This window comes from Phalaenopsis equestris, unplaced genomic scaffold (genome assembly GCF_001263595.1).
Source record: "Phalaenopsis equestris unplaced genomic scaffold, ASM126359v1 Scaffold000372, whole genome shotgun sequence".
NCBI lineage: Eukaryota > Viridiplantae > Streptophyta > Magnoliopsida > Asparagales > Orchidaceae > Phalaenopsis > Phalaenopsis equestris.
Genome location: NW_018164814.1, coordinates 1420157 through 1432265, shown reverse-complemented (window position 1 = coordinate 1432265; position 12109 = coordinate 1420157). Strand labels below are relative to the sequence as shown.

Below are 12109 nucleotides of genomic sequence, written 5' to 3'. Positions count from 1 at the left end.
ATTATTTTATATTATTTTATATTTCAAACAATAACGATTCGAACACGAACGAACGCATCACTGTTTGTGTTTGGTTCGTTTAACTAACCGAACGAAAAAAAATTGTTCGTGTTTGTCTCGTTTACTTATCGAACGAATCGAACACGAACTCATTAACGAACCGAACACGAACTGTTCGCGAACAACGAGCTTTTTTGACAGCCCTACTAAGGGTTATTTGGTATTGAAGTTCCCTGTTAATAGTCTGGATTTATTAAATCTGGCTAAACAAAAAATAAACGAATAAACGAACAATCAAATAAATAACATAAATTTCATGAAATTTATGATTTAAAATAGGATTTAATATATACAATAAGAATATGAATCTAATAAATTTAAATTTACTAAATCCTTCATGCACCCAAATGCCCCCTAAAATTTTTATCTTTACAAACATTATATAAAAAATAGTAGTCTTTATTATATTTTAATAATCATATTCATCTTCGCATCCATAAGTGAAGTGTCGTATGTCTAAAAATAAAACTTTAGGAATGAGATCGGAAAATCCATAGGAGCTGTACGCTGCCTATGTAATTTTCCTTAAAAAATTTTACTATTTGTGTTTGACACGTTTATATATCTAGCTCAAAAAATTTGTTGATGTTCGACTCTTTTGCTTAGCGAGCTGAAAAGGAGTTGTTTGGATATATATACATTATTTTGAGTCGAACTTAACCGAACAAAATTTTGTTTGTGTTCGACACATTTATATTGAGCGTAAAAATATTATTTGTGTTCGACTCATTTGCTTAATAGACAATTTGAACACGTACTACTTAACGAGTCAAACAAGAGTCATTTTTAGTTTTTTTTTTTATATTTTTTATTATGATTATAATAGATAATGAAAATTTTCAAATTTTAGTATGTTAAAATTAGCAAGCTCTTAAAAAGATTTTTTTTAAAAATATTAAATAAATTTTACAAATCAATCATCTAAAATATTAAATATAATATTTTAATTATTTAAAATTTTCACTCAAAACTTTCACTAGTCAGTAAGAGATGACCGTTATAATGAAAATATTGATTAAAATACTATATTTAAAACTGATATGATTAAAATGTTATATTCATATTTTGAATGGTTTGTATCTTAATAACCTAAATATACAATCACTTGAAATACCATATAATCACCGACTAATATTAATTATATATTCTATTTTAAAAATTAATATTAATGATATTTTTTGGTATTAAAAGATTTCGGTGTTATACATTTATAAAATTTAATTCTCAAATATGTAAATATATAAAAATTATATGATACGTGTAGAAATCTCCCTATTTCTTATATTTTTGAGCATCTAAGAAAAAATATCAATAATTTTTTTTTTTTTTAGCTAAATAGCTATCAAATTGTTTTAACCTGGAAGGATTTTCTTTTTTTAAATTGCAATTTTTATGAATTTCTTATTTATGTTTCTTTTTAAATAAAAGTTATTATTGTCTGGCTTAACCATACGAAGTTAAAATTAGATTAATTGTAGTTAGTATAACTGCTTAACAAATTTCAGTTAAAAGCTTCTAACAATTTGTAGCTGTTCTTCTCAAAACTATGTCTAAAACTACTTAATTGGCAGTGCAGCAAGAGAGATTTCATTCCCCATTATTTAAGTTTCTTTCCTTCTCTCTCACTAAAATAATATTACGCGTACAATCAACGCTATTATCCAGACGACAGACGTAATATTTCCTCCTCTCTCGTGTTTCAGAGTAAACTCGGTCTGAATCACCGAGCAGCTCGAACTTCCTGAACAATCGCGGCAGAACCCGACATAAAAAAATAGAGATGGAGATTGTTTAATTTAGCTCAGCTTCATGGCTTGATATGATTTAATGGCCTGGCCTAGCAAGATTGACCCCAACATTCTCTTGGTTTACAACTTCATAAAAAATGTTTATAGAGATTAATGAAAAATTGGAGACAAATAATTTGTGTTCTAGTTTTCATCTCAAACTATGATTAACTGCAATAGTATTTCAATCATGCTATACATTCATTTTTGGGGCATTTACATACAACCAACACAACTTATGTATTTGCATATCTACATCTGGCTAAAGTGAATGTAAAGTTCCATACATACCACAATTTTTTTTTCTGGATTTACATAACTAACCTTGCCTCTTCAAATATCTTATCAACCTTATGTAATTATCTCATTTAAATGCATAATCCTCTTCTGACCCGGTCCATAAATCCTCTCAGATACACTGAAAAGGGTCTTATTTAGTTTGTATAGTGTTCTGATAAACAACTACAGAATTTAAATGTTAATATCAAATTTTTAAGATGCATCATCCAATCAAACAAACCCATAAATTAAAAAATAAGAAAATTTACATACATACCAGGCAATTCCTATATATTTATATGTCTAACACCAACAATTTGATGCCATAAACCTATGCAAAAGAGCATGTATTTCACTTTTAAATAGATAGTGGTAGTGATATTAAAAATGAGAGTTCTACATATGTGAATATGGAAATTTAGGGGTTGGATATGTAAACACATAAGAATGGCGAAACATGCATGTAAATGCCACTTAAAAACCAATACTTTATTAACATACATACACACGCATATAATAAAAAGCAGCCTGGCAGAAAACATTCCTCAAGCTGACAAATTACAGAGAACTTGGCTTTTACATAAAAGAGGCATTTACATGCATATCCACTAATTTCCATGTATTTAGAAATCTAACAAATAAATTTTATTCTTTTTACATTTATACCACCCAAATCTTATATATAACATCAAAAATACTCCCCATAACCTTTTAAAAGTGAAATACATACATAAGTAAGGTGACATGAATACATAAAAAATTGAAGTTTAGGCATTAGATCCGTAAATACAAAGAAAATGGGAGGAGGGCAATCATGTAAAAGCTGGTTTTAAGTGAATTGTGGCCTTGGGACAGATTGCCAACCTGCACATAATTGAAGAACTTCCTTGAGTGCCACAGATGCTGGCTCCATTGTCCATGTTGGATAGTGCTCATCCGGCTTGAAAACTGACTCAACACCAACACCCTCCAGAAGACAAGGCTGGGAACCATTCAGAAACAGATCTCCTTCTGATCTTATCCAGCCTGCCCTCACCTCCTCTTTATCTGCAGCCTGCAGGAAGAAGACAACAAGAGGAAATCACATATGTACGACTGATTTTTTTTATGTATTTACATATCAAACGCATACAATTTGATAAATGGGAATTTATGCATGTGCTGCAAGATTCTTATTTGTTTACATACTTATGAAAAATAGTTATGGATTACACATATAAATGTTAAAATGTTAAAGTTTAGGTGGTACAGATGTAAATACATAAGAATTTTGTGGCATGTTTGACATGTAATGTAATATCTAATAACATTAGTATCAACTAGAGTTCAATAAAACACATGTATTGACTCCATGGGAAATGTTGATAAAAAAATTAAAAGTAAATTAAAAAAAAATCAATGATGTGATTATTATGAAATATTATTATTTTTTAATTAATATATCCTACTTTAGAATATACAGAAACAGGAACTTAAAATGAGAAACTAAAAAAGCTAACAAGCATATATATCAAATGAAGATTTTATTGAGTTTTTAAGGTGATAATTGTTAAATATTAAATAAATATAATTGCAAACATAAATAAACAAACATGACAATGTTCAAGTTTGTTCAGTAAAGCATTAAGCTGAACCAGCGAAACAAAAATAGCAGATTATCCTAAAAAAGAATTGATTGATTATTATTGATTTCATATTCATTAAAATCAAATATAAAACTTTATTTTAATTATCCAAACACACTACCATCTTATTTATTATTATTATTTTTACACCTTTTCCCTAAATGATTTCACCTAATCAGAATAAAAAATCTGCAAATGGTAGACGCTGAGAAGCCAAGGACCATTTGGGATCACTTTTATTTTTTATTTCCTATTTATCTTATTTTGTTTATGTTTTGATTTGAAACAAAATATTTTTAATATGTTTGATTAAAATATGATTGTCTTTTAAAACACTCGAAAGTCTAAGTGTTTTAAAAAACATTTTTATTTATTTTTAGAAACAAAAAAATTAAAAAATGTTAAAAAACGCATTAAGAGGTCGTTTGAGATTACCCTAAACCCTAAACATAAACAAAACAAAATAAAAACAAAAAAATAATAACAACAACAACAATAGAGCTTTATCCTACTAAGTGGGGGGTTAGCTAAATGAATCATTTTTCTCCATTGTGTACTATTGAGTGTCCTACTTTCATTTAATTCTAATAAATTAATATCATTTTTTATATAATAAACCCAAGTCTTTCTTAACACAAGTTGAATCAAAAATATCAACTCTCCTGGATCATCAAATGGTGATTGTTTAATGTGACCACAACCGCTAAGAATTAAATGAAATCTTGTCTGCCACTGGTGCAACATCAACCCTTTCACGGAAAATAAAAAGTAAAAAATAAAAATTAAAAAAATTAAAAAATAGAAGTGATCCCAAACAGCCCCTCGGATGTCAGATGAGTTATTCAAGTACAGTCAAATAAATTCTCTCACATTTCAGGCAACCTCAACATCTTTGCATGGTCAAAAATATCGAAGAATTTCTTCATACAATGACACCACTAAAATTATAATAATTCCTCTGTTCTTCCATCTTTCATATGAAGAATCTGGGAGGTAGACAACTAACAATTTGGTAAAAAAAAACAAATTTATTAATTGCAGATTTCTATTTTTCTTTCAAAAAACTTCAAAAATCAATGAGCATACAACGTCATGCACACAAAAAATAAAAACAGTGTGCAACATAATAAGTTCACTAACTACTGTAAAATCACAATCTGGAAGTTTAAATGAAGGAGAATGAGAGGTACCTTTTCAGGCATGTATTTAAATACAGTCTTTTTCTCTCCAGCTTCATATATATTGCACTGAGAGAGAACCTGAAAAATAATTGTTTGCTAAATTTTAGTTCAAAATAAATAAATAAATTTACATATGTAGCACGCAAGTTTTATGTATTTACATATCTCACACCTAAACTTCCATATTTACATGGATAGCACTGGTGTTTAAACATATGCATGAAAAAATGCGCTTCACTTTTAAAAAGTGACCATAGTGTTGTTTTTAATGTTATATTAAATATTTGAGTGTCATGTGTGTAAATATGAAAGTTTAGGTGTGAGATATAAAAAATACATAAGAATTATGCAAATGTCCAACAATAAAGAAAAAAAGAAAATATCTTAAAATGCTTCAAACAGACCTGTGCTTCCACACTAGCGCATACTGCATATATACCCCAATTTCTTGTATAATTATTGTAGAGGTGAACTCTCCCAAATCTAAGACGAGGGTGTCTCTGCCTAGTTCCATCGAAAAAACAGTGATGTATTGTCACCCGGATACATCTATCAGTAATATGGCTGCTATCAGCCCCAATAAGCATTGTTTTATCATGCATTGCAAAGTGGCATCTGTGCAAAGACAAACTCAACAGGTCATGAAGAGTTTGAAATAAATAAAGAAATTTATGAAGAGTCAAACGGGACTCCCATGCTATTTATGTTTGGTAGAGGAATTTACTTTAATTGATTATGAAAATCTTTCGATAGTATCAAAAAGAGAAAAAGAAAAATACACTGAGGAATGTTTGGTTTGCGGTCACGGCTGACTTAACAAAGCTAAAGCATCGAATGAGTTTCTATGAGTTATTGCAAACCACTGCTCCCTTTTTATGATTTAAAAAATTCTTGAATAATGCTTAAATAACAAAATCAAAACCCTCCAAAAAGATGGCGGTGGTCAATACTGCAGTTTAAACTTCCTCTCCACACTAACGAACTCAATATTTTTCATCAATATGCTTGATCTAACACTCCTTAATAGAATCTTGTGGCAAAATGGAAAAAGGTCCGCATGACTGATGCCGTTCATTCCTTAAGAGGCATCTCTTCCTCATCACATCTACTGAGTAGGGGTGTAAATGAGTTGAACCAGGATTTTCGATAACCCTAGTCACGCAACCATAGAATGTTAAGCGTGGAGGCAAGATTTATAGCTTATTATTTATATTAAAAGAATAATTTAAATAGAAATTAATATATTTGTATTCTATTTTTTAAATCAATAATTTTAATTGATTATAAATCTTTGTACTAATTATTTTGAGCCAAAATGAGCCGAACACCAGCCGTTTATATATCGAGCACAAAAAGATTATTCATGTTCGACTCGTTTGCTCAACAAACGAATCAAACACAAGCCGCTTAACGAGTCGAGCACAAGCTGTTTACGAACAAGGAGCCGTTTTGATAGCCCTACATCTGAACACACTTTTAAAACAATATTTCTCATCAACAGATTATCTTCTTCAACCACAAACAATCGCTCTCCATATCATTTGCTTCCTAATCTCTCCATCTTACTCCCACATATGCAAATTTGATTGCATTGATTTTGCTTGGTTCCAAACATACTCTGCATCCAATTAAATTCCAACTCAGCCGCGTGTGTCTTCAATGGATATGCCTCCAGCTCCAAAGAGCGCTCAAACCATATAACAAACAAAGAATATATATTCCATCATGATGTCTTAAATGAACAAGTACACCCTTACCAAACTAAAAACAACCAAGCAATCCAACCCAATCCCATCAGACAAACAAACTCTTACTCTTGTTCCCATAACTAGCATTCCCTCTTCACCAAACAATTAGCTCCACTTTAGAATCCAGAAACAAAGCTTTCAACCCTTGATTATCAACCATTAACTTGCCTCACTCCAACTCCGCAAGACCATCTACTACATCACCTCACTTTACTTTTAATACCTCAGCCAACTCACCATCACCAACAATAGTAAACATAATTGTACTCTCCCCAAGGCAGACCAGACTCGAAGCTTGACATATGAAGCCCATAGATGTACTTGTCCACTAATAAATGCACTTCCTTAAAGATAGGTTGCTAACCTCAATGAGCTGATCCTCTTTTAGAGGAGCTGATGATGGAATAAATTATGAATTATGTTATTCAAGTCAAAATAGTTGCTCAAAAGAGAAAACAATAAAAAATTATGAATCACAAGGATTATAATACTTGAAGGAAAAAAACACACCTAATTCTTATGCATTTACATATCTCACACCAAAACCTTCATACTTACATGGCAAACATCCTCCATATGTATGAAAAGGTGGATTTTACTGTGGAGAAGTGTAATTAATGCTGTTATTTTAATGTGATTGGAAAGAATTTGGTTTTTGACCTGTAAAAATGAAGGTTTAGGTGCGAGATACTTAAATGCATTAGAATTGGGTGCTACTTATGTAAAGTCCCAAAAAAAAATAAATAAATAAATAAAACTCATTTCACCTCGAGATAGTGATGTCAGTGCTCTCTCGTGTGATATCAATCAAACCATCATCATAATCACGCAGGCTGCATCGATCAATCCAAATATGTCTAGACTTAGGCTTTATCTGAATCCCATCAACATCATGACCTCTACCACCTTCAAACTCCATATTGCACACAATAACATGTTCGCATTCCTTCAGCTGCAAGCCCTTTCCTGTAAGCTTAACCCTCTGCCCCCGCCCATCAATGGTCTTGTAAGACGACACCCTCAAGTAAGACGACAAGTGAATCGTCCCCGACACTTCAAATACGATCCAAAGTGGCTCTTTTTTCCGACATCCCTCACGCAGGGACCCGTGGCCGTCATCTGCAACAAAGGAAGAAGAAGATGGTGACTAAGGATTTGTTGGGTTTGATGCTATTAGAAGAAATGAAAATGAGATAAAGATTATTGCTTTAGACAGAAGTTGAACAGGGAATAATCAACATAAAAATATCGTTAAAATTCCCAAACAATCCAACTGCTTACTAATTACAATGGAACCAGACACCTAACATGAAATTGTGAGGCAAAATGCATCTTTATTCTCCCAATCCCTTCGAATCAAGGAAAACATAAATTAAATGTTCCAATGCTGCGAATTTAACAAATTGGTTCTCAGGACTCGATTTCATTTTCTTCACTCTTCTTCAATCCAAACAGAACCCAACAAAGAATGATTTGAACCCTAAATGTGTTGTAAGCGTGAACGCAATACCTGCCAAGGTGGTGACGCAGTAGACCGATCCATGGAGTCCGCCGATGGCGTGGCGGCCGAAACCCTCAGCTTGTCCAGCGAGGGCTCGGAGGCTATCGTCTACGCGAGCATACGGAAGCGCCATTGTTGCAACAGCGCCGACGCCTTTCTGCTGGTTAGGAACGGCTGGATTTGGGGCTAGAGGAGGAGGAGGAGATGGAGCGGCGTTTGAAGGAACTCTTTTGCGCGCAGCTGAAGAAAAGCAACCTCCCATACAAGGCCGCGCGCGGTGTGGAGCTGCGGCGAGCTGCAAGGTAGGGTTCGTCGGGATTCGGAGATCAGATCTTTGAAATTGGATGAATGAGGAGATGAGTTGGCGGAGCGGAAGAGGAAGACATATTGGAGGGGCGACACGTAGAAGGCTGGAGGCGGTCCGGTTCATGTCGCGCGGCCGACACAATAGGGCTTACAGTTACAATTTGGGCCAGATAATTGGGCCTAATACGATCCGGTCCACCTAGGGAATAGCTCTGACAGGCATGCGGGGTTTAGCGTGAACGGGCACGCACTAGACTTATTCTACATGAATTTAGAAAATTATGAATTTAATATGAAAAATTATAAAGATAATATAAAACGTAAAAGAATTTAAAGTTCATATCTTAGTTCATTTTTGCTGAATTTAAAATTCACCCAATTTGAATGAATTTTATTTACAAATTAAAATACTATCTGTTAGTCGATTTTGCCGACTGTCATCGCCAGCGCTAACTGCAACTGCCGCCAATCGCTTATATGTCATCGCTCACCACTCTTGACAGCCTCTGATAGCCACTTGCCGCCACCGCCAACATTAGCCTGTCAACTCTAGCATTATCACAAGCATCCATCGCCCCCGCTTCTGTCATCAGTATGCAACCACTGTCGACACCACAAGAAACTAACCCTCCGCTGCCACCACAAGCGGGTGTCAGCCTCCACCACTGTCATTGTTGGCCGTCTGCCACCGTCGCCGCCACCAAAATAAATAATATTTTTTTTGAAATGTATTTTCTTAAATCTATTTCAATCTAAACAAAAAAATATTTAAAGTCATTTATTTATTTTCCAGTAAAGCAAAAAATTCTAAATTATTTCAATTACGTTGCAATTAGAGTTTCTGCACAATTTTTATATTGTATTTCATTTTCAACAAATCAAACATATTCTAAATGTTAGATATGACTCATGTACCAGATAAATGACAGATGTTAGAGCAGAACAGAGTGAGCCGGCAGAGTGAAGCGAGCGAGCGTCGCAAAGCTTGCGAGCGGAGATCTATTGATGAGATATCATGTTATATTCACATTCTTGACACCCAATAATGCTCGATGACATCTATTTACGAGATACTATGTCATAATCACACTCTGCTCATAAGCTTTTAGAAAGCTCTGCATTCAGTCTCTAAAGGGCAATTTTGTAATCACATAATGTATGTCAGAATTATATATATATTGTATTGTAACCCTAAAGGGGATTGTACTCTTTTTTGTGAAATCTAAAGAAACCGCCGCTCTGCTCCCTTGGAAGTAGGCAAATTGTCAAACCTTTTTAAATCTTGGTGCTTTCTTCTTGATTTGTGTCGATTCTTGCGTTTAGTTTGCCCTAATTCCTCAACACTAAATTATTATGACTTGTGTGGTTGAGCCTTTTGCTTATATAAAAAAATATATTTAAAGCCTATTTTAAAAAAATATTATTTTAAAATTGCTATAGTTAAAGTTGATAATATCTTCAAGATAATTTTTTTTTTTTTTTTTTTGCTTTTTCAGATTTAAAAGTTTTTTACGAGTTATTTCTGTGTAATTTTATAAAATTATCCATCTAGCGATGTACCAAAATTTAATTACATATTAGTGTTTTACCCATCATTAGAAAAAGAAATCCAAATAATAATAAAAATAAGATGAAGGGTCAACATGCAAAATTTGAATGGATATGATGCTCATTTTTCTACGGCATGTCTAAAATCTTTAATTAATTTCCTGCTAAAAATTTGTCAAAATTATAATAATTTATTGTTTTACTTGCTTAATGAGTGGGAGGCCTCTTGCAAACTCATTATATGAAGTTTATTAGGGGTGTTAACGAGCCGAACACGAGCGAGGCTTGGCTGGCTCGTGTTCGTCTCGTTTATATTTCGAGCTCAAGAAGTGTGTTTGTGTTCGGCTCTTTGTGAGCCCCGAGAGGAACACGAGCCGTTCACGAACAAGGAGTCGTTTTGACAACTCTAATCATGTAACCGAAAGATGTTAAAGATTGGGGCAAGATTTAAAATATCATTTGAATTTAATTTAATAATTTTTATTCTATTTTTTTTGATTAATACTTTTAATTGATTATAAATTTTTGTAGCCTTGTAGTCAATTAAATTTTTTAAAAATATATAACTCATTAGTAGTATTTCGAGCCAAAACGAGCCGAACACGAACGAAAAAGTATTTTGAGTCAAAAAAAATATTAGTAACAAATATTTGTTAGTTAGTTTAGCGAACAAGCAGAACACGAGCTTCTTAACAGTCGAACACGAGTTGTTCGCGAACAACGAGCAGTTCTGACAGCCCTAAAGTTGATGGCCGAAAAACCTCTCTCAGTAGAGGTAGAGAAGTTTGTGTCGAATCACATAAGTCACACTGTGTTTGATTGTTTGTTTGTTGAGTTAATTTGTTTTTCGTATTGTTTGACGTAAGAGAGGAGGCATGTTTAAAAAGGGTTAGAAGAAGAGAGCCGGTGTATTCCTTAGACATAGATACTCATTTCCTCCCACCAACCTCTTTCGTAAGAATGAAAGAGATGATCCGAAAGATGATAGAGAGAAAGAAAGAGAACCTTAGAGAGCGAGAGAATCGCCACTCCCTAAATACATAAATAGGAAAAAATTAATCCAAATAGCATGAAATCCATCTATGGTGTCTCCATAAAAAAATGATAGTTATTACGACATATGTCAACACTTCAACATTACTCCTTCCTTCAACTGTGTGTTAGGGTCCGTTTGGGGCAGCTTATAAGTGCGGGCGGAGTTTTCAAATCGCCGTCGTACCGTTTGGTTCGCGTGTTTCGCCAGCTTATCCGATTGTGTTTGGGTTTTACACTAAACACAGGTCGCGGGTCGACCCCTGCAGCCGGCCCGTGGGCAGCGTTTCAAGCTGCCCCAAACGGACCCTAAATCTTCAAAATCACTGGCTGGGAGAATTAAGAGAATTGCATGTGGAGCGTGTCTTGACTCTTAGGAAAGCGACAACTTAATTTGAAGAGACACTCTGGCGAGTCAATCCGCTCAACATTAAAAAGACGAGTTTGCATACATACAACATAATTTATGCATTTACATAGCTAAAACCTAAAGTTACATATATATATATATGCATAACATTTAATTTTTTAATATCACGTCGAATATATCACTATTACTTAATTATTATAAATAAAAAAAATTATGCATAAATTTTTAATTTCAATATACAAAAAATATAAATATAAATATAAAATCTTAAAAATTAGATATTTAAATACATTATAATTGTGCGATATGGATGCATGTAATATATTTTTTTCAAGCACATATTTTGATAAGATTTACAAAATACAAAGGATGTACGAGTAAATATAAAATTATCATCTTGAATTTAACGACGCACCAATAGAAAGGCCCGATGACCTTTGATGTTTGGTTGATGGAGAAAGAGATCAATAATACATAAATGGGGCATTTACATGCATACCACCTAAATCTTATACATTTACATATCTAACACCTACAAATTTCTCTTTATATTTATACCATCCAAAAGTTTCACATCACATCAAAAACAGCATAAATTTAAATTTAAAGAAATGAAATGCATCTCTTCATGCAAAAAAAAATGAAATTTAGGAGTTAGATATGTAAATACCA

General features: G+C 33.0%; 1 protein-coding gene across 1 annotated transcript; it reads right to left on the bottom strand.

Moving 5' to 3' along the window:
- Positions 1–2867: 2867 nt before the first annotated feature.
- LOC110026428 (probable pectate lyase 4) lies at positions 2868–8599 on the bottom strand. Its single transcript, XM_020727359.1, has 5 exons — positions 8191–8599; positions 7448–7799; positions 5337–5547; positions 4942–5010; positions 2868–3180 (listed from the first exon to the last, which is right to left on the bottom strand). Exons 1-5 carry the CDS (start codon positions 8441–8443, stop codon positions 2956–2958), a joined length of 1110 nt encoding a protein of 369 aa, XP_020583018.1. The 5' UTR covers positions 8444–8599; the 3' UTR covers positions 2868–2955.
- Between the last annotated feature and the right edge of the window lie 3510 nt (positions 8600–12109).

Coding starts and splice junctions, on each gene's coding strand:
- LOC110026428 (XM_020727359.1), bottom strand. CDS start 8,443: ATGGGAGGTTGCTTTTCTTCAGCTGCGCGCAAAAGAGTTCCTTCAAAC. Junction 7,800..8,190: donor CTGCGTCACCACCTTGGCAG/GTATTGCGTTCA, acceptor CCTTTGTTGCAG/ATGACGGCCACGGGTCCCTG. Junction 3,181..4,941: donor TTAAATACATGCCTGAAAAG/GTACCTCTCATT, acceptor TTCTTCCTGCAG/GCTGCAGATAAAGAGGAGGT.